Source organism: Mus caroli, unplaced genomic scaffold (assembly GCF_978045245.1).
Source record: "Mus caroli unplaced genomic scaffold, Mus_caroli_1 scaffold_2, whole genome shotgun sequence".
In the NCBI taxonomy this organism is placed as follows: Eukaryota; Metazoa; Chordata; class Mammalia; order Rodentia; family Muridae; genus Mus; species Mus caroli.
In genome coordinates, this window is record NW_028227257.1 from 91,078,427 (window position 1) to 91,098,600 (window position 20,174).

Genomic DNA, 20,174 nt, shown 5'->3' on the forward strand with positions numbered 1-20,174 from the left:
ATACATAGAATATGTTCCTAAGAGACTTATGCATTAGACTGCTAGTTTTATGAACAATTTGTTAAATTTTAGTTATATTTTTATTGTCAATTTATAACTATTTTCCTATAGATATGTATTTCACTTTCATGCAATTCTATGGTCTCTCTCTCTCTCTCTCTGTGTGTGTGTGTGTGTGTGTGTGTGTGTGTGTGTGTGTGTGTCTTTCTTGTGTGTGTGTTATGGACTAGGGACTTCCAGGTCCATTTTACTGGCAATTCTCTGAGATATTTGAAAGACATAGAACAATCTCTCCCCTCTTTCTATTTCCTAACTCTTGTACTCATACAAATACACAGTCTACCATCTGGCCTGTAAAACTACATAAACTTAAAACTGTTTTCCACTTAAGGGAAATTTCTACATTTGAATTAAGCCTTTGGCAAATAGTTCTGAAATTAACATTCCTCTTATTCTGGTTATAAGATCAATTGTCAACAGAGAAAGTATATGTTAAACAATATATTCACAATGACTTTCATATACGCACTTTAATTTTTGAGCCATATTGGACTTTATTGTTTGGAAATTTGCCCTCAAGTTGTTAATTCATGACATTTTTCTCAAAGGTTATGTTTCTGTAAAATGTATAGTGATTGTCCTTATAGAATCTCTGGAGATGCATAGCCTGCCTTCACAATTACAATTAAAGTCCCAATGAATCTAATTAGAAGGAAATTACCATTGGACTTAAAATGATAGGATGGTTTGTCATTGTGTGCTGTATAAAATATCCACAGACTTTGTGCTCTCTTAAGAAATAGAGTCAAATGTGTGAAGCTGTCATCATTCAGGACTATTAGTCAGGTACCATATTCCTGAATTTGAGACAAATGTTTATATCCTTATTTAAATAACTAAGAATATATATTTATTTGCAAGGGTCTTTTAAAAATTCTTCTGAGGATAATCATCCCCATTAAGGGTTCAGTGTGACCTTTATAATGTATGTAGGTCCACATAAAAGTGTAATGCTTTTGGATGCCTTAATACATTTAAAAAAATCCAGAATATATTTTTCTGATTACTATTCTTAGTAATTAGTTCCTAGTGTAACTACTTGAGTGATCTTCCACTGAATAGGCAGTTGATAGAGTCAAGTCAGTCTTTCTCTTAGCATTGTTTAATATGTGAGGCATTGGAGAATGGCATAGCAATGCAGTTGTTGAATGAGTGGATTTAAAGATAACTAGCATGCAGCTTCTTCAAGTAATACATGTAGCAGGACAGATAAGAGGAAGAACAAAACCAGACAGGTTTAGTGAAGTGAGGGGTATAAATGAGCACAGAATGTATGAAGGTGACTCATTGAACATTATGTGGGGCAAAAGAACAGACTTTTTAATGAAATCTATATAAGTATGATGACATAATAATGAAATATGATGGAGAGAAATACAATGGAGAGAAAGGAAGGAAAAATATGAGAGTAGTGTTCTTGAGAGTGGTAAAGAGAAAGACAGGCTGTTTACATGGCTCAGCTTGTAAAGATGCCTGCTATGAAACCTTATGACTTGAGTTTCATTGTTCTCTAGGACCCACGTGGTGCATAAAGAGAACTGTCTCCTGCAAATTGTCCTCTGACCTCCTCATGTGTGCTGTGTTGTGTGCACATGTATATGGTATAGATTTTTGGTACATGAAATCATATTATCATTCTCTTCCTCTCTTCCTCCCTCTCTCAATTCTTTCCTCCTGTCAGTTTCATCTCTTCATATCAAAGTTCTTGATTCTTCCTACATCAATAGTAAAAATGTAACATATTTGTCGCAAAACATATTGTTTCATATTTTTTCATGAGAAGCACTTATAATAAACATGTGTATTATATTATGCTTATTTATGTTATTGAGCAGTCTTTTGGAGTAATTGTTACTCTTTTATGTGGACATTTTATATTTAATGCATTTTGTATTCTCTCTATTTATTACCATTTTATTTATTATTTTAAAGTTTGTTTCTTCATATGATTATAAATAAAACAGTGAAGTATATCTTCATGGACCTTGACTTTAATTTCTATGGGACAGATTTTAAAGGATAGATTGGTGAGATAATATGGTCTTATATTTTCTCATTCAATATATATTGTCAAATTGTGTCCAAAACATAAAATTTAAATATCCTTTTCAACTATTTGAGTAATTTATCGCTGACTCGATAGATATAAACTCACATATATTTTTTTCTTTTTCTGCTTATATTTGTGTTTCAACATCCTATAGTATTTTTCATGTATTTGCATGTATTTATTTTAATTGTTTTTTAAACATTAAAGTTAAGTTTTATGTAATTAAAAACTTATGTTTTATTTTTGAGATTATAATTTTCTCTATGATTAATTATTATTTAATTTCTTGAGTGCATTTTTCTTCTTTATATTAATGTACTTTAATTTTATATTATATCTTTAAACTATCTTTATTCTGCTTTTATTAGTGTATTAGCTTTATGTCTGATTTAATCAGTTACTGGGTTTTGTAAATATGACAGCTCATTTATTTCACAATTTGTTATTTTCCTGACTATGTCTTTAAAGTATTGCTCTTTTAGTTAACCTGTAACACCATTGAATTTGGAGACTCCTATTTGTGTTGTTAATAAGTTCTGGAATAAAATAAACCATGATCTCTATTTTCTTATTTCCAGAATGAATAAACACTATTTTAAAATTTCATGAAGTTACTGCTATCATTTCCAATACTTTGTTTGAACACTAACATAAAAATATACTGAAGAACACATGGAACAGAGAAACAATGTGACTGAGTTTGTTCTCTTGGGCCTGACTCAGAGTCCTGAAGGCCAGAAAATATTATTTGTTGTGTTCTTGGTCATCTATGTTGTGACAATGGCAGGCAATCTACTCATTGTTGTGACTGTTGTGGTCAGCCCAAGTTTAGATGCCCCCATGTACTTCTTTCTTGGCTACTTATCATTTATGGATGCTGTGTATTCAACCACAGTTACACCAAATATGATTATAGACTTACTCTATGAGAAGAAAACTATTTCCTTCAAAGCTTGCATGAGCCAGCTTTTCATAGGACACTTGTTTGGTGGAGCTGAAATCTTACTCTTAGTTGTCATGGCCTATGACCGGTATGTAGCCATCTGCAAACCCTTACATTATCTGACCATCATGAACCAACGTGTGTGTGTTTTGCTGTTGTTATTGGCCTGGTTTGGGGGTTTCTTGCATGCTGTAGTCCAACTTCTATTTGTATATAACCTTCCTTTCTGTGGTCCTAATATCATTGATCACTTCATCTGTGACATGTATCCCTTATTAAAATTGGCCTGCACAGACACCTATGTTATTGGCCTCACAGTTGTTGCCAATGATGGGGCAATATGTGTGGTCATCTTTATGCTGTTGGTCATTTCTTATGGGGTAATTCTTCACTCCCTGAAGAATCTCAGTCAGGAAGGAAGGCGCAAAGCCTTATCCACCTGTGGCTCCCATATCACTGTGGTAGTCCTCTTCTTTGTTCCCTGTATTTTTATGTATGTGAGACCTCCATCTACCTTACCCATTGATAAGTCATTGACAGTATTTTACACTGTTGTCACCCCCATGTTAAATCCCCTCATATATACTCTGAGAAATGCAGAGATGAAAAATGCCATGAGGAAACTTTGGGCAAGTAAAGGGAAATGAAGTGAAAGAGAAATCGACCATAAAATGATGGGCACTAAGAAAGGGAGTCACTCTTCTAGGGACTGCCACCCTAATAAAATATCTAATGCTATACATAATATAGAAATCCATAGGAAAGTCAGAAAATTATTTTATTACACTAAGTTTCTCCTCAATGTTAGTAAATAAGAGTAATGAAAATAATTATGTGAATTCTTTCAATGAACAATGTGCATTTTTAAGATTTTCACAAATGTAGAAAACATATTTTAAATTTGGGCAACTAAAAGATTTATCTGCCATAATTGATAATGTAAATTTATTTTACCTTATGGAAAATTCTTTTGTGTTTCTTAAATAAATTTAATTGATTTTTGAGAGCTGGGAAAATTATCACCAAGAATAAAGAAGTAATATATAGCTACCTGGATCATTCTTTACCTCTCACACTATTAAAGGCACATTAATATTTAAAATGTAATTTTAGTTTTATATTTAAAAGAGAGCTTTCTATGTAATTTTAAAAATTCTTAACATATTAGTATTAAATAGAAATAATATTGCAATTTTAATATTAATGATAAAGAGGCATATACACAGGTTCATAAAAATATCTAAATGAACAATGGAGATATATAGAAAAATATCAAATTTTCATATTTTCACAATTTGAAAGTCATATGAATTCATATGGTGGCTGGTATCTTTGCTAACATATTTTCATAGTTACAAAAACAACCCATCAGAGTTCTGAGCTTAGAATGCCTGATACTTTGCTAGTTTTTCAATGTCTGTCTCCTTAAGAGCTCGTGGCATATTGAAAGAGAATAGCTCTTGACTTTCGTATGTAAAAATAGCAGAACTCAGTCCATGAAGTAGAGTAATACATTGCAGAGTCATATTTTAGAAAATACCACAGTCAAGAAAACTGTTAGGAAAATATAGTTAAGAGAAAGAAAGTAATGGATTGGTTCAGAGTCTTCCTTGTACCATCCTACAATCTCTGGCTCTGAGTATCAGCCCCTATGGATGCTGTTTCCACAGAACCCTAGCCTAATCCTCCTGTCCAGAGTGATGCACTGCTAAATACTACCACTGGTAGTATTTGCAGACATATGTAAGAAAACATATAATACTTTTAGGGAGTCTTTGTGACACCGACCCAGGATGATTATTTCTCTAGATTCATTCATTTCAATGAAGTTTTCATAATTCCATTTTAACAACCGAGTACATTGTGTACATTTATGACAATTTCACTATCCATTCTTTCATTGATGACTATAATCATTGCCAAGTCAAATTCAAAAGAATGACCACATCACACAAAGAATTAAGATTTACAGTTGCTCCCCAAAATTTCAAGCTTCCCCTATTCCCAGGCCTGTGGTCAAAATAATAATTGCAATCTTGTCATTATTTAAACTTTAACTTTTGACTTTATTATACTTCAGAGAGCTTAGAACTCTGAGGTCAGCTACATGCATTTTCCTGTGAAGCTCTAATGATTAATGACATGGGCAAACCTGCCAGGCAGTGGCCAGAAAGAATCAAGTTGGTCCTTAACTCAGCAGTTCCACTAAATTTCTGCCTCTGCACATTGCACATAATGACTCTCCTAAGAGTCTCAGTGTTTTGACTTACTTTCACTAATATATAATTTTCTGAATTCTATATTTTCTTATCCATACATATCCAAAGGAGACCAGGAACCACTTCTCAAATGTACAAAAGTTATTTCATAACTTCAATAGCTTATTCCTTTCTCAGACTCTGCTTAGTTTTCTAATAATTTCTCCAAAAGTCTCTGTAAGGCCAACATTAACCTGAAACTACCATTGAGCAGTTATTGCCTTGTTTCCAAGATGAGAGCACAAAGCATGCACCTGGACCATTAGAACTGTGCTGTGCTGTGCCCTTATGCCTTAATTTTTAATTGTTTAAGAATCATTGCATCAAAGAACTTCTAGTTTCACAGAATTCATTAGAGCAGAAGAAGAGAGTAGGAAAGTCAGCTAGAATAGAATAATTATGCACACCAAGGCTAACTGAAAAGCAGTCACGCACAACTGAAACCTATACAGTCCTTATTCAGGGCTAAGGTTAAGAGAAATGGGAACAGCATTTTTTTTTTTTTTACAAAGAGCTTCAGTGGGTTACTGAGATGTCTGTTCAGCAGGCAGTCCCTTATTTCTAATGGCGAATATCCACTTATCAGTGAGTGCATATCATGTGTGTTCTTTTGTGATTGTGTTACCTCACTCAGGATGATATCCTCCAAATCCATCTATTTGTCTAAGAATTTTATAAATTCATTGTTTTTAATAGCTGTGTAGTACACCATTGTGTAAATGTACCACACTTTCTGTATCCATTCCTCTGTTGATGGACATACAGCTTCTTTCCAGCTTTTAGCTATTATAAATAAGGCTACTATGAACATAATGGAGTATGTGTCCTTATTACATGTTGGAGCATCTTTTGGATATACGCCCAGGAGTGGTATTGCTGGATCCTCTGGTAGTCCAATTTTCTGAGGACTTGCTAATGGCAGGTCCCATGGAGGGATGTGTCTCCTGGTTTTTAGGGTCCAATACATCCTTTTTTTTTTTTTAACAAAGACTTCCCATTGCCTTTTGAGATGTCTTATCCCGGCCTGCTGCAGGCAGTCTCTGTCATGGTATGCTGTCCCCAGCAGGCTATTTCAAATTAATGTTTCTTATGAATAGAGCACTTAGTCTTAAATGAATTGTCTTCACTAAACTCCTTCACTCAGGGATCAGGGAGCCATATAGAAGAGAAGATCAAAAAGATTATTAGGGAGTGGATGACAAAATCAACATGAAATTCCATCAAGGAAACAAAAAATGAGAAAAGTAAATATTGGAAATTAAAATACTAAATAAGACAAATGAAAATCACAAGATAAATATTGCTAACAGTCTCCACCAAGCAGAAGAATAACATGCATGGGAGACAAGTTTGAGTGCTGTATGCAAGGATTTATGAAGAAATTAAATAAGACTACAATATTAAAGAACATTGTGTTATTATCAAGATTCCTAACCAAATGACTGAAGAATCTGAGATAAAGGTGTAGTAAGTATACCAAAGGCATAACAGATAATTCCCAAAATTTCTTTTCCTTTTTTAGGTAAATGTTTCTGGATAACTTCATATACGAATGCTAAATTTCCATCATCCATGTCCAACTTTTCCCATGCCCCTTACCTACCCTCAGATTCATAACTATCTTTTCTTAAATTATTATAATTATTGCATATATATGTATGTAAACCCACTGAGTCAATTTAGCATCGTTTATTTCTTTGTGTGTCCATAGCTGGCCATTTGGGATTGGGCAATTTATATAAGAGGGCTTCCCTAAAAGAAATTGATTTCTGTTTCCTCATCAGCTATTAACCACTTGTAGCTCTTCATCTCGGGGCAGGCAGAAACACTGTGGAATTTTCCCCATCTATGTTAGGATGAAAAGTGGTGTTGTCATTATACAAGCTTTGTTCAAGCAAACTATAGAGTTCTGATCTCATGGGTGTATATTCCTTCTCATGTCTAGGGAATTTATCTAGATTTAGACATCTTACAGCTAGGGCTTATATTTCTGACTCACCTTCCATGGATTCTTTGAGCCTTAGGAGTAGGGGTTTGTAGTCTTCACCTGGTATAAAAAGAGGCCTCTTTGCTGAGGATTAAGAGCTATACTAATCTGTGGGCATATGGGTAACTATTTAGAATGTAGTTAGAGATTACAACTGTTTAGGAACATGGCATTAGTCCATTGTTCTCTGTCTGTCACTTCATCAGTCTTGGGTAGTGGGTATGTTTACTTCCAGTACCAGGGATGAATTCCCTTCCATGGATCAGGCCTTCATTCTAGCTGTATGGTGAAAGCCCATTCACAAAAAGGAGACTTCCACATGAGTGTCTAGTTCAGTTCCACCCAGGCCTCTGTCATGTGTGTAGTGTCATCAGCAATAGTGTATTATCTTCAACTTCTGAAAACAACTATGGGAAATGACAATAACTCATATATTCTTTAAAAAATATTTATTTCACTTATTTTGTTGTTTTTTATTTGGGGTTTGCATATATGACATTCCTTCCATTTGACTAATTCTCTATCATGCACTTCTAACCTGCCATTAAATCTAAATATTGAGTCCTACATTTTAACTAATATATTTTTCAGTATGTAAGCTTTCAAAATTCATATATTATCTCTAGTGATTTACAGATTCCTATAGTTTGAATTCATCTTTAAATATATCTTTTCTTTTTTATTAAACCACTCCAAAGATTTTTATTCTCTCAAACAAAAAAAGGTTTTTGTTTTGTTTTGTTTTCAATTGAATTAAAAATAAAATTACAGGTACGAAGAACAATATATCAGCTTTCTGTTCAAATGCATGCTTTTAGCATGATATAAAGTAAATTGTATAGAATAGTATGGAGATATTCTAACTGCAATTAAGTTTTAAACACTTTGCCAAATGTGTGTTGCTCAGTCATGCAAACAGTATTTTTTTAACATTTTCCAAATTTTTTATTAGATATTTTCTTCATTTACATTTCAACACAATGGAGTACTACTCAGCTATTTAAAACAATGGATTTTTGAAATTTCTAGGCAAATGGATCGATCTGGAGGATATAATCCTGAATGAGGTAACCCAAACACAAAAGAACTCACATGATATGTATTAACTGATAAGTGGATATTAGCCCAGAAACTTAGAATACTCAAGATACAATTTGCAAAACACATGAAACTCAAGAAGAAGGAAGACTAAAGTGTTGATACTTAGCCCCTTCTTAGAATTGGGAGCAAAATACCCATAGAAGGAGTTACAGAGACAAAGTTTGGAGCTGAGAGGAAAGGATGGACCATCCAGAGACTGCCCCACCTGGAGATCCATCACATAATCAGTCACCAAACGCAGACACTATTGCATATGCCAGCAAGATTTTGCTGAAAGACCCTGATATAGCTGTCTCTTGTGAGGCTATGACAGTGCCTGGCAAACACAGAAGTGGATGCTCACAGTCAGCTATTGGATGGAACACAGGGCCCCCAATGGAGGAGCTAGAGAAAGTACCCCAGGAGCTGAAGAGGTCTGCAACCCTATTGGTGGAACAACAATATGAACTAACCAGTACCCCCAGAGCTCATGTCTCTAGCTTCATAAGTAGCAGAAGGTGGCCTAGTTGGCCATCATTGGGAAGAGAGGCCCCGTGGTCTTGCAAACTTTTTATGCCCCAGTACAGGGGAATACCAGGGCCAAGAAGTGAGAGTGGGTGGGTAGGGGAGCAGGGTGGGGTAGGGTATAGGGGACTTTCGAAATAGTTTTTTTTTCTTATTATCTGCATCAACTCTATGTTTTTTCCTTTCTCTGTCTTCCAGTCACATTTTGTGTTCTTCATTTTTATGTTTTTATTTGAATGACAGATCAGGTATATAAAACAATTGAACAGACAAGTCAAGCTTGATTGTTTATAGTGTCCACTTCTTTGCAGACAATGAACTCATTTTGTTGTCTCTTAGGACAACAGCATCCCCACAGGTCATTGGCTCTTTTGTTTGTAAGGCTTTTGACTGCATTTCATAGTCTCTCTGTATTATTCTTTTTTTGATATTTGGGACTGAGAAATGATCCTTTCAATTTCATATGTGACAAACACATAATCTCTTTTCAGTATTCTGGAGTGGTACCAGATCTAGGTTATAGAGAATTTCTATGAATCTGGTGTATCTGGTGGCAATGCACTATGATAAAACTCCCTATGTATTTCTCTTTCTTTTCTTTCTTTCTTTTTTTCTTAAACTTTTATTAGCAAAATGGCATGTCTTCATTTTCCATGTGATAAGGCCAACCAAGCAGGAAATTTTTCTAATATTCAGTCTTGTTTAGCTCTCCTCTACCTATTTCTCATCATGGGTATGGGTGTGACTGTGCACATGTATGCATCTGTCATCTCCAATCACTGTCTCTTTGAAAAATATGTCAAACACTCGTGTTTTCATGCATCTAAAGGGAAAAATTAATTTGCCTACCTTGTGTATATTACCTTCTCCTCAGCATCATTGGAGGGTTTGGTGAGGCAGATGAGAGAGATAAAAAGATGTTTGGTTTTATTCTTGCATGGGATTACCATTAACATTAAAGTCAACAGCAAAAACATGATAACTCTGTGTGGTATTATGACTTTGGATACAGTATGCTAGCTTTTCCACACCAATAATATTACAAGCCCTAGAGAGACTTTTATTTGTAAAAAGGTTGCTCGAATGGTATGGGAGATGTCCTGGATGTTCCCAGCTTCTGTAAACAAAACAAGAAGGCAAAGCTAGTATCAAGAATAAAATGTGAGAGGATCATGGGAGAAGTAAAAATGCGAGTTCAAATTGAAAGAAGAAATATGTCAGGAGGATACTTAGTTAGGGTTTCCTAGAAATAGTCAGGTTTTCTTCAAACTTGTTCTACAGAAAATAATGAATCAAAGGAAGTCTTTAAGCTGGGCACATCTGTCTTAGAAGTGATGGTTTCTGAAATTAAGTTGAGCATGTTGCTTTTTAATGTGGCACATAATAGAAAGCTGAGAGGATAGGTATTCTCCCTCTGTATGAGCTTTCCTTTGTGCCGTAGGGGTCTGTGATACGTCTTGGATCAAAGAGCTAGTTGAATCAGACATGAATTTGTCATGGCTAAGAACTGAGGTCAAACACTCCAGGTAGATATCAACTGCAGCAGACATTACAAAACCTTCTAGAATGTGAATCTACCTAAGGGGAATGAATACTATTATAATTTCTGACCAGTCATAAGAGGGAAATGGATACACATGTGTTGTGAAGGTAAAGGGCATGGTGTGCGGTTTCCTGAAGTGAAAAACCACCAAATAAATAAATAAAGGCAACCAAATAGTCTTTTTGCCCTGATTTGTGAATTAGAAAAGGTAAGTGGAAAGAATATTACATACAGAGTCAGTAAACCTGAGCTGAAATACTACCTCCAGTTTTTGTTGTTGATCTGACTTGAAGAGCTGAGTCTCAGTGTCCATGGTTAAAGCATGAAGGTAACATTAATTGACACAGTTGAAAGACCAAGGACAAATACCACTAAATGAGTACAAAACTCACTTCATTTACACTTTGTGCAGTGAGGAGGGAGATTATATGCAGTATTCATTCACCTTGGGTAGTTTCACATTCCACATATTTTTCTTAAAGAAGCATATTCCAATTTTGACCCCGTGTAGGCATCGAATGGTCTACAAACACTTTCACTTCACTCAGACTTAAAGAAGCCTTAGTAGTTCTTTGAATTCAGTTTGGAGACACAGGAAATTTTATCCATTAAAAAACTTCATTTATTGATCCACTCTTCTGAAATTGTCAGCTTTCAATTTGTCAGAAAAATGAGATAAACTTCAAATTAATTTATTTTTATTTCTTACAACTACATCTCTTCTGGTGTACATATTAGCTCATAATTCTGTAATGATAATTTGTATCATGATGTCTTTATGTTGATAATTTTTACAGAATTAAGTATGTTTCATAGTGCATAGTGTTTAACTTAGAAGAAATACATATAACATTTGGGATTGATGGTTTTGTTTCATTTAGTTTGGAAGTTGTAAACAGACAACTTGTAATGAAGTTTGTTTACATGGGTATTTATGACATCAAAGATCCCGTGTCTGACTAAACATACTATATCTGTTCACTGGAGCTGATGGGATGCCAAGATAAGAAAAACAGTGGAAGCCCTCAGGCATTGTGTACACATTGAAAAAGAATTGTTTTCCCTGTCTTTAGTTTGCTATACAAATTCAGTATATTATTCAATTCATACTATACTGAAAAGAAGTGAAATGATTGACACCGTAAACATCCTTACAACTTCCTCTGATTCAGAGTCAGAGCATAACCAAAGCCTCCATTCTAACAGTGCACAACTTACACAGACCATCTTCTGAAGAGCTAGATATCAGTGCTGCAGTCTAAAGTTCTGAGTTCTCTGGCTTTACACATAGAGCTGCTTGGCTGGAGTGAGCCTTACAGAGGAATGCCATTGTGTGCTTGGTGGTTGGAGTGGAGGATAGGCATGTGCTCTCCTTCAAAATGTTCTAAATACTATTGGACTTACTAAATATTTGATCATTTACAATTCATATTTTATTAATCATTGCAAATCAGAATTTTTCACTTCATCTTATAGGTTCATTACATTACAAATAAGTCAGAATCTCCTGGCAGCCCTCTTTTCTCTAGAGACTTGACCAAGGAAGAAACTTGTTTGGAAGAGCTTGCTGAATTTGAATTTGTTCCAAATAGTCTAACAAATAAATCTATTACGGTTGCAGTCCCTTGTCTCTTAATGTTAAACTAGTGATGACATAAAAGCTGTAAGCTGTATCTGCACATATAAAGGAAGGAGTTGTTCTTCAGGTAGAATGGCCTGAGGGCATTTTGAGAATTCCATTTGTTCAAGCAAGACGATGCCTTATTTGTATCACATTCCTCAGACTAGCATGCTCTCTTCTCATATCTATGACTGCTCCCAGAATTTTCTAAAAGGTTTGAATTTCCTTGGTGAAATTGTACAGATGTGCAAATAGTTATTCTAATTAGGAAGGAAGAAGTTTTTCCATAAAAAAAATGATTCTTGAAAATAAAATAGAAAACTGCTTATACTTGTGGAAAACCTTAATCATCTTTTCTAAGAAATTAACTTGACAGTTTGGATTGGTAAATAGAGGCACTAACACTTAGGCAGTTAACTGTAAATATGTCTATCATGAGTCCTCATAGCAGAGTCAGTTTTCATTGTTCCACAAGAAATGATTTAGAAAAAAAATTTGTGTGTGTTTTTTTAAGGAAAAATTGTGTTGCTAAATTTTGAGTTTGTATATTTGATATATGAAATTATATTCCAGATTAGGTTGATTTCCCTAACAGAATTTTGCACAGCAATGAAAATATATATCTTTATTTCTCCAAGAAGCTTTTGTTTCCTAGCAGGTAAGGATTTTCACCTACTGTTATATAGTAAATGTTGATTTTAAGTGATTTTATATTATGAGACATTTAGGGGGCACATCATGGTTGCCATCTAGTGAAATAGCAGATTCTCTCTGGTCCCTGTTTTATTTTATCTTCTCTAGATTTGTTTTTCTTACTTTGTTTCTAGTCTTCCTTTGATTAGGCTTGTCACTCTACACTATAATTCATGTTTGTGCGTGTGTGTGTGCTTGTGTGTGTGTGTGTGAGTGTGTGTCTGTCTGTATGAAAAGTGTGCACATGTCTCTCTTCATAGTCATCTAATATCTGTGTATGTATTTGCTTCTATTTAAAATCGGTAAATATTATATTTTCTTATAAATGTGTTTATACCAAAACAAATAAGCCTAAAATAGATATAATCCTAACATAGTAGCTTCTAATGTAGCAGTTGCCATAGTCATGAATTTATTTACCTTGTTTAATTGAAACATTTTAAAAGCAGGGTCATAAATATAACCCTTTTATTTTTTCAAATCAGTGTATTAAACAGGCAATGGGCAAGATTTTAAAAGCTGGCAGGACAAGGAATATGAAGTAATTGGTCCATGTAATAGTAAGATAATTACTTTTTTATGTTAGTATTTGCTTTTTAACATGCATTATGTCCCAACTTCAATTTCCCTTCCCATCACTTTTCCCAGTTCCCTCCATCCCCCCCATATCTACTCCTCCTCCATTTCCCTTGAAAAAAAAAGAACAGTCCTTCTCGGGATATCAACCAAACATATCATAACAAATTACAATATGGCTAGGCACAAACACTCACATCAAGACTGGATGAGACGGTCCAGTAGGAGGAAAAATATGCCACGCTCAGGCAAAAGAGTCAGATTCACCTCCACTTCCACTGTTAGGACTCCCACAAAAACACCAAAGCAACACAACCAAAGCTTAAATGCAGAGGACCTATGTCAGACCCACAAGGTTCTCTGTACCCTTGTGTCACTCTCAGTAAGCTCTTATGTGCCCCACTTAGTTGATTCTGTATGACATGTTCTCATGGTGTCCTCAACCCTTTTTGCTCTAGAATCCTTCCTTTTTCTTTTCTGTGGGGCTCCTCTGGCTTTTCCTAGTGTTTGGTTGTGAGTCTCTGCATCTGCTCCCATGAGTTCCTGGATAATGGCCTCTGATGGCAATCAGCACTGATTATGGGAACAGCAGAATATCATTAGGAATCAGTTTACTGATTTTTCTTTTCATTTTTTGCCAGTCATATTTGAATCTACCCTGGGCCCCTGAACTTACCAACCTCTGGTTCCTGGTTATCCAGGTAGTTTCAGGTGTGAGTTCTCTCTCATAGCATGGGCCTTCAAGTGGATTAGTTATAAGTTGGTCACTCCCACATACATGTTCTGTGTCATTATCCCATACATCTTGTAGGTTGAAGTTGTTGGTTATTTCATGTAGTATCTTGAGATTCAGTGAGTAATTCAAAAGACTGAGCATCCTTTGAGACATGAATAACTGACCACCTTACATATATATATTGTGAAATATTTCTATAAGATATGTTTTGATGATATATACAATTTATGCATACATATATTTTATATACCTGTTGACAGATACAACTCTATCATTTCAAAGAACTAACTCTATATCTTCTTATATATTTGTGAATAGCTGACATTACTAAGAAGTGGGTTTGTTGTAATCAGGAACTGTTTCTTTGTTTATTGTGGCTTGGGTCTCTGTTAATTTACTAAGACTTAGAGTCAGAGACATTAATTGAAATGCTTCAAATGAAATCATCTGAGGAACACAAAATCTCTAAGAGAAAATCTACTGTTCTAGTTAAATGAGAACCTGGATAGATGCTACTAAATGCTTCCTACATGTTTGCTACTATAGAAGATAAAGATGAAGATGTGCTTCAGAATAGAATAGATTCATGATCTTTTCATTATATCATTGCAGATTTTGTTTTCCCAGTGAGAAACAATCCAAATATATTTAAATGGGACAGAGAAACAATGTCACAGAATTTGTCCTCCTGGGACTCACTCAGGATCCAGCTGGACAGAAAGCATTGTTTGTCATGTTTTTACTCATCTACATTGTAACAATGGTGGGCAACCTGCTTATTGTGGCCACAGTGATTGCCAGCCCCTCCTTGGGCTCCCCAATGTACTTCTTCCTCTCTTATTTGTCAATCATGGATGCTGTTTATTCCACTTCCACATCACCCAAGTTGATTATGGACTTACTCTCTGACAAAAAGACTATCTCATTCTCAGCTTGCATGGGCCAACTCTTTACTGAGCATTTATTTGGTGGTGCTGAGGTCTTCCTGCTGGTGGTGATGGCCTACGATCGCTATGTGGCCATCTGTAAGCCCCTTCACTATTTGACCATCATGAACCGGCAGGTTTGCATCCTTCTGTTGGTGATAGCCTGGGTTGGTGGGTTTGTACACTCCGTGATTCAACTTGCTTTTGTGTCTACTCTCCCTTTCTGTGGACCCAATGTCATTGATCACTTTATCTGTGACATGTACCCACTCTTGACACTTGCATGCATTGACACTTACTTCATTGGACTTACTGTGGTTGCGAATGGTGGAGCAATCTGTATGGTCATTTTAATTCTTCTCCTAATCTCGTATGTATTCATCCTAAACTCTCTTAAAAACTACAGTCAGGAAGGGAGACGTAAAGCCTTATCCACTTGCAGCTCCCACATCACTGTGGTGGTGCTTTTTTTTGTCCCCTGCATTTTTATTTATGTTAGACCAGTGTCTAACTTTCCCATTGATAAGTCGATAAGTGTAGTTTTTACAGTTATCACTCCCATGCTGAACCCTTTAATATATACTCTGAGAAATTCAGAGATGAAAAATGCAATGCAAAAACTCTGGTGTAAAACATCAACTACAGGCAGAGTAAGAGTGCATTCCCCACACTGAGGACTTCTGTTGTATTTCTTAAGTAATAGACAGCCAGAAGATTTTAACAAATTAAACTGTACCCACTTAGTTCCTGAATAGGTATTAATAAAGTATTAATACCCTAATAGGTATTGTTGATACTACATTATTTTATGATAAATCTAATTATAGAAGATTATTAAAATAGTTCTACTTAGATAGGTAGATTATAAAACTATGTTGCCCTTGAAAACATTTCAATTTTATTCAATTTATAACTTACAAGAATATGTGTTTTATAAAAGTAGAAAACACACTACTGCCTTAAAAGACTGCTGTCAAACAAAAAGGTTCCCTATGAATGCTGAGTCCGGAATGGCCTTGGTGGATACAGAATGACATGGTTCCTGCCCCTGGGACAGGCCAGCAGACATGGGTCTCTACGAGTATCGATGGTTGCCATGGGTATGAGGCTTGTTTGTATAATATTGTACTTATTTTGCACTCTTCTTTTAAGGAATGTTAACCCTTCTGACTCCGTCAGACAGCACAAGCCCAGGAGGCAGAAGTGTGGCTGATGTCTCAGCAAAATGACAAACTCTGGGATCTTCAAGAGGATACAAGGGCAGGCAGATTCCTGAATTCAAGGTCAGCCAGGGACACAGGAAGGTTAGGGACAGCTGTAGTAGAATGGGTCCTTTCCAGCTAGCTTATCTGTGCTTAACTCTAAATCTGTTTGCAAAGTGAAAAGAAAATATGTGCTTGAAGTTTCCTAAGAATTCAGGTGTGTGTGTGTGTGTGTGTGTGTGTGTGTGTGTATGCTGGGGTGTGTCTGGATGCTGATTCATAGGATAATCAAAAGGAAACCTGGAGTAAATGACTGATTGTATGTAAATTATGTATTATTATTACTGGGCTTATGATATGTAGGTGAAGAGCTATCCAGGGAACTGTTGAGAATAGCAAAAGAGAACTGCTTTGGAGAGCTGACTAGAGCAGAAGAGAGAAAGAAAGAGAGAGGGGAGAGGGAGGGAGAGAGATGGGAAGAGGGAAAGGAAGGGGCAGAGGGAGAGGGAGAGAGAAACAGAGGGAGATAGAGACAGAGGGACAAGGAGAGACACACAGAGAGGCAGTGAGACAGGGCAGTGAGACAGAGACAGAGAGAGACAGACAGAGAGAGACAAAGAGAGCTGTCTAGAAATCTCCAGAGAGGCTGGAGAGATGGGTCTTCCAGAGGTCCTGAGTTCAATTCCAAGCAACCACATGGTGGCTCACAACCATCTGTAATGGGATCTGATGCCTTCTTCTGGTGTGTCTGATGGGAGTGACAGTGAACTCACATATAATAGAAATCTCCAGAGGAAGCAAATCAGAGAGAAAGAAAGCAGAAAAAATGGAAGCAGAGCAGGCTGGCTGGAAAGCTGTCTCCTGCTGAGCATAGGCTGCCAGCATGGACCCAGGATTTGACTTTGAGTCCTTTGTCTTTGCTGCTCCCAGACATCCCTTCTTTCAGAGTCCCTCTCCAGGGGGAGCCTGGTCCTTGGTAATTTGCCACAGTGGATAGGGAAAAGCCAATGAGGCAACAACCCTACACAAAGAAATACAAACAGCTGAGTAAAGCTAAGAAGGATAAAACTCCTCCCACTTCTTCCCTATTTGGGAAATTTAATGTGAATTTTAGATCAATTGCTTTCTTATTAAAATAAATATTAGTTTTTTTCTTTATTTTTTCTTTTCTTTTTTAGTTTTATAAACTGTTCTTGTTTTAATTTTAAGATTGTAAATTAATTACATTTCTCCCTTCCCTTTCCTCCTCCTTAACCCTCCCTTATATCCTTCAGAGATAGATTCCAGACTTGATCACACACAAAACAACTCCGAAAAGCCTATGTTCAAACAAAATTGAAGAATTGTGATTGTCTTTATAAGAATTAAAATGATAATTAGGGAATTATAAGAGATTGACAAGTGTAAGTTATCTGTCTCTGTGCCTTAGAGCTCCTCTTAGAGTTTGTTTCACAGAGAAAGGGAGGCTGTTCTAGTATGGTTGATCAACGGAAGTGAAATGCTTTCTCAACAATGATAGCATGAAATTCTCTGTGACATATTGAAAAACAACTTATGCCTAAAACATCATGTATTCTCAATGTGAGAATCAAGTGAAGCTAGCAGCATACAGAAAATAATTACAGTATAGAAAGATTTTTCACATTTTGAGAAATAAAATAGGTTAAATACTCAAATCTTACTGAGTTATTTCACATATTGCTTATTGCCTTTATTCTGATCAAAATGAGAACTGATAAGAACACACATTGATAAACTAGGTTATAAATCAAAGAGATTGAGCAGAGACTATCTTCTAGCTCTGCAACTTCAAGGGCAGATCTGCTGAATGAAATGAAGCAGTAATGTGAATGAGACACATATCTATGGTGTATCATAGCAACCTTCTAATGAAGTCTCCGCTGTACATGTTCTCTTGTACTAACAAATTGCTGTGTGTGGAATTCACTTACTTGCTTCTTGTCAAAATGCTTCCATCTGTGGGTGAATGTTATACTCATATTTATATATAAAATAGATATCTCCTAATAGATAAAATTCTATCCTTTATCCAAATGTTAGTTCAAGAGGTATATTGTAAATCATGTTTATATTTTCAATTAAATTAACACAGATCCGGATTATTTATTATGATTCAATACTCACGATTTTGACAAGGCATAGATCTAAGTACCTAAGATTTAATTTAAAAACCAAACAATGTAACATTGAGAATTATGTGTTTTGGATTTTCCCATGATAAAAGTAACAAAAGAGACAACCCTGGAAGTTAATTAAGTTGCTGATGGCCACATAGGTGAGATAGTCTGTGAGTGTAGTGCATTTGGTCCATTGTTCATCCCTCCGTTTCTTCTTTCCAGAATGGTCGCCTCTATTATCATCTGTCACTGTACACACTGGTTTTGAAATGTAGAGTTGTTTACTGTTCACTATAGTCATTGAATTCTTCATCCCAGTAACTACTGATGGAGGTTTTTCAAGTAAGGAAATTAATTGAAAAATTGCTGTTATAAAATATATATAAATAGTTTATTCAGAATAATGACAGAAGACTTCATTCATGGAATAACTCATTCATGGGCTTCTTCCTAGTTTCATGCATGTCCTGTTTTTCTCAGCTCTTGTCTGCAATATGCTTTATAAAAGAGTAATAGGGCAGAGAAACAATGTCACAGACTTTATCCTCCTGAGCTCACCCAGGATCCTGTTGGGATGCACCTGGTGTGTTGGAGAGTTTGAATGGCCAGTGTTCAGAGGTCACTTACTTCAATTTCTTTATCTTCCAATCTGCAAATAGAAGCATGTAATTATACTTAAAACCAATGACTTCTTGGAGCTTTCCCCAAACTATGCTACTTTATTTATTTCTGAAAGTTTACATTGAACTTCTAGTTTTGATTTCTATTTTCAGAAAACCTTGTATTTTAACTACCCATCTTTCAAGTTTCCACTTTCTCCAATATCACTGCATATCTTACTATAACAGTATGAAAAAAAATACTAGATTCTAACACAGGAATCAGTAATTTAGATGAATTGGTTTAGTTTACCTAAATATAATTAACAAAGTCAAGATCAGACATAGAGATGTGATATGACTTCAAATAGATAGGTGTGTGCTGTACAGGATTATAGCTCTCCACAAACGAGAAAGCCTTATGAAATAATTGTTCTGGTAACACACTGTCTTTATGGGTCTCAGGTCTTCTTTCTGATGGTGATAGTCTATGATTGATATACAGCCATCTGTAAGCCCCTGCACAATTTGCCCATTATGAACTGTCAGGTTTGTGTGGGGAGGAACCTCCTGGCCTGGAGAGGGTTGAGACAAGACACAGAGCAGGACTCTGGTGTGGCTTTAAAGATTGAGAGTCTCTGACATTCTAGCTCTCTACTGTACTGAAATGCTGATGATAACTTCTAAAATGTCCTAAATACTTCCCTGCCTTTTCTGAGGATAAAAAGCTGCTGGCTTAGGTGATTGACATCTGTAGCCTAACAGTGGAGATTAAGTAATGCGGCCTTTGTCCTATCTCAACAGAAACTGGGTGGCTCTAACTTTGAGCATGCTAGAAAAGTTTGTAGGAAGGAAAAAAGGACACTTTGGAAAGTGATTATAATATTTATTTCTAAGCTGTAAAAATTACCTATGAAAGCTCTCTAAGAAAATGAAAAAAAGCATAAAGATCCTAAGTTGGGCAGGAATTTTTTTTTTTTTTTGCTTTTCTCTTTGTCCTCAGTACTTATATATCTTTCAGAATCCATGATCACATGGTAAAAGTTCATCATGAATATATAAGTTGAATAAGAAGTTTACAACAGTGAATATTACATACATATCCATTAGGAGTAATTACCTTGCTAAACATTTATCACCTGCCATAGCTCCATTGAAAACCATAACTGTTATTTGTGAAGTTTTATATAGATAAACTCAGTCAATATTTTATCATCTGTCCTATCACCTCTAACAA

The 20,174-nt window shown here is 35.6% G+C and overlaps 2 protein-coding genes across 2 annotated transcripts; both read left to right on the forward strand.

Moving 5' to 3' along the window:
• The first annotated feature begins 2,689 nt into the window (after positions 1 to 2,689).
• Positions 2,690 to 3,700, forward strand: LOC110311072 (olfactory receptor 4A15-like). The gene is made up of 2 exons (XM_085834714.1): positions 2,690 to 2,720; positions 2,778 to 3,700. The coding sequence occupies exon 2, from the start codon at positions 2,783 to 2,785 to the stop codon at positions 3,698 to 3,700; it is 918 nt and encodes a 305-aa protein (XP_085690840.1). The 5' UTR covers positions 2,690 to 2,720; positions 2,778 to 2,782.
• Positions 3,701 to 14,724: 11,024 nt separating this feature from the next.
• On the forward strand, positions 14,725 to 15,672 carry LOC110284085 (olfactory receptor 4A16-like). The gene has a single exon (XM_021149707.2). It carries the CDS (start codon positions 14,725 to 14,727, stop codon positions 15,670 to 15,672), a length of 948 nt encoding a protein of 315 aa, XP_021005366.1.
• The last annotated feature ends 4,502 nt before the right edge of the window (positions 15,673 to 20,174 follow it).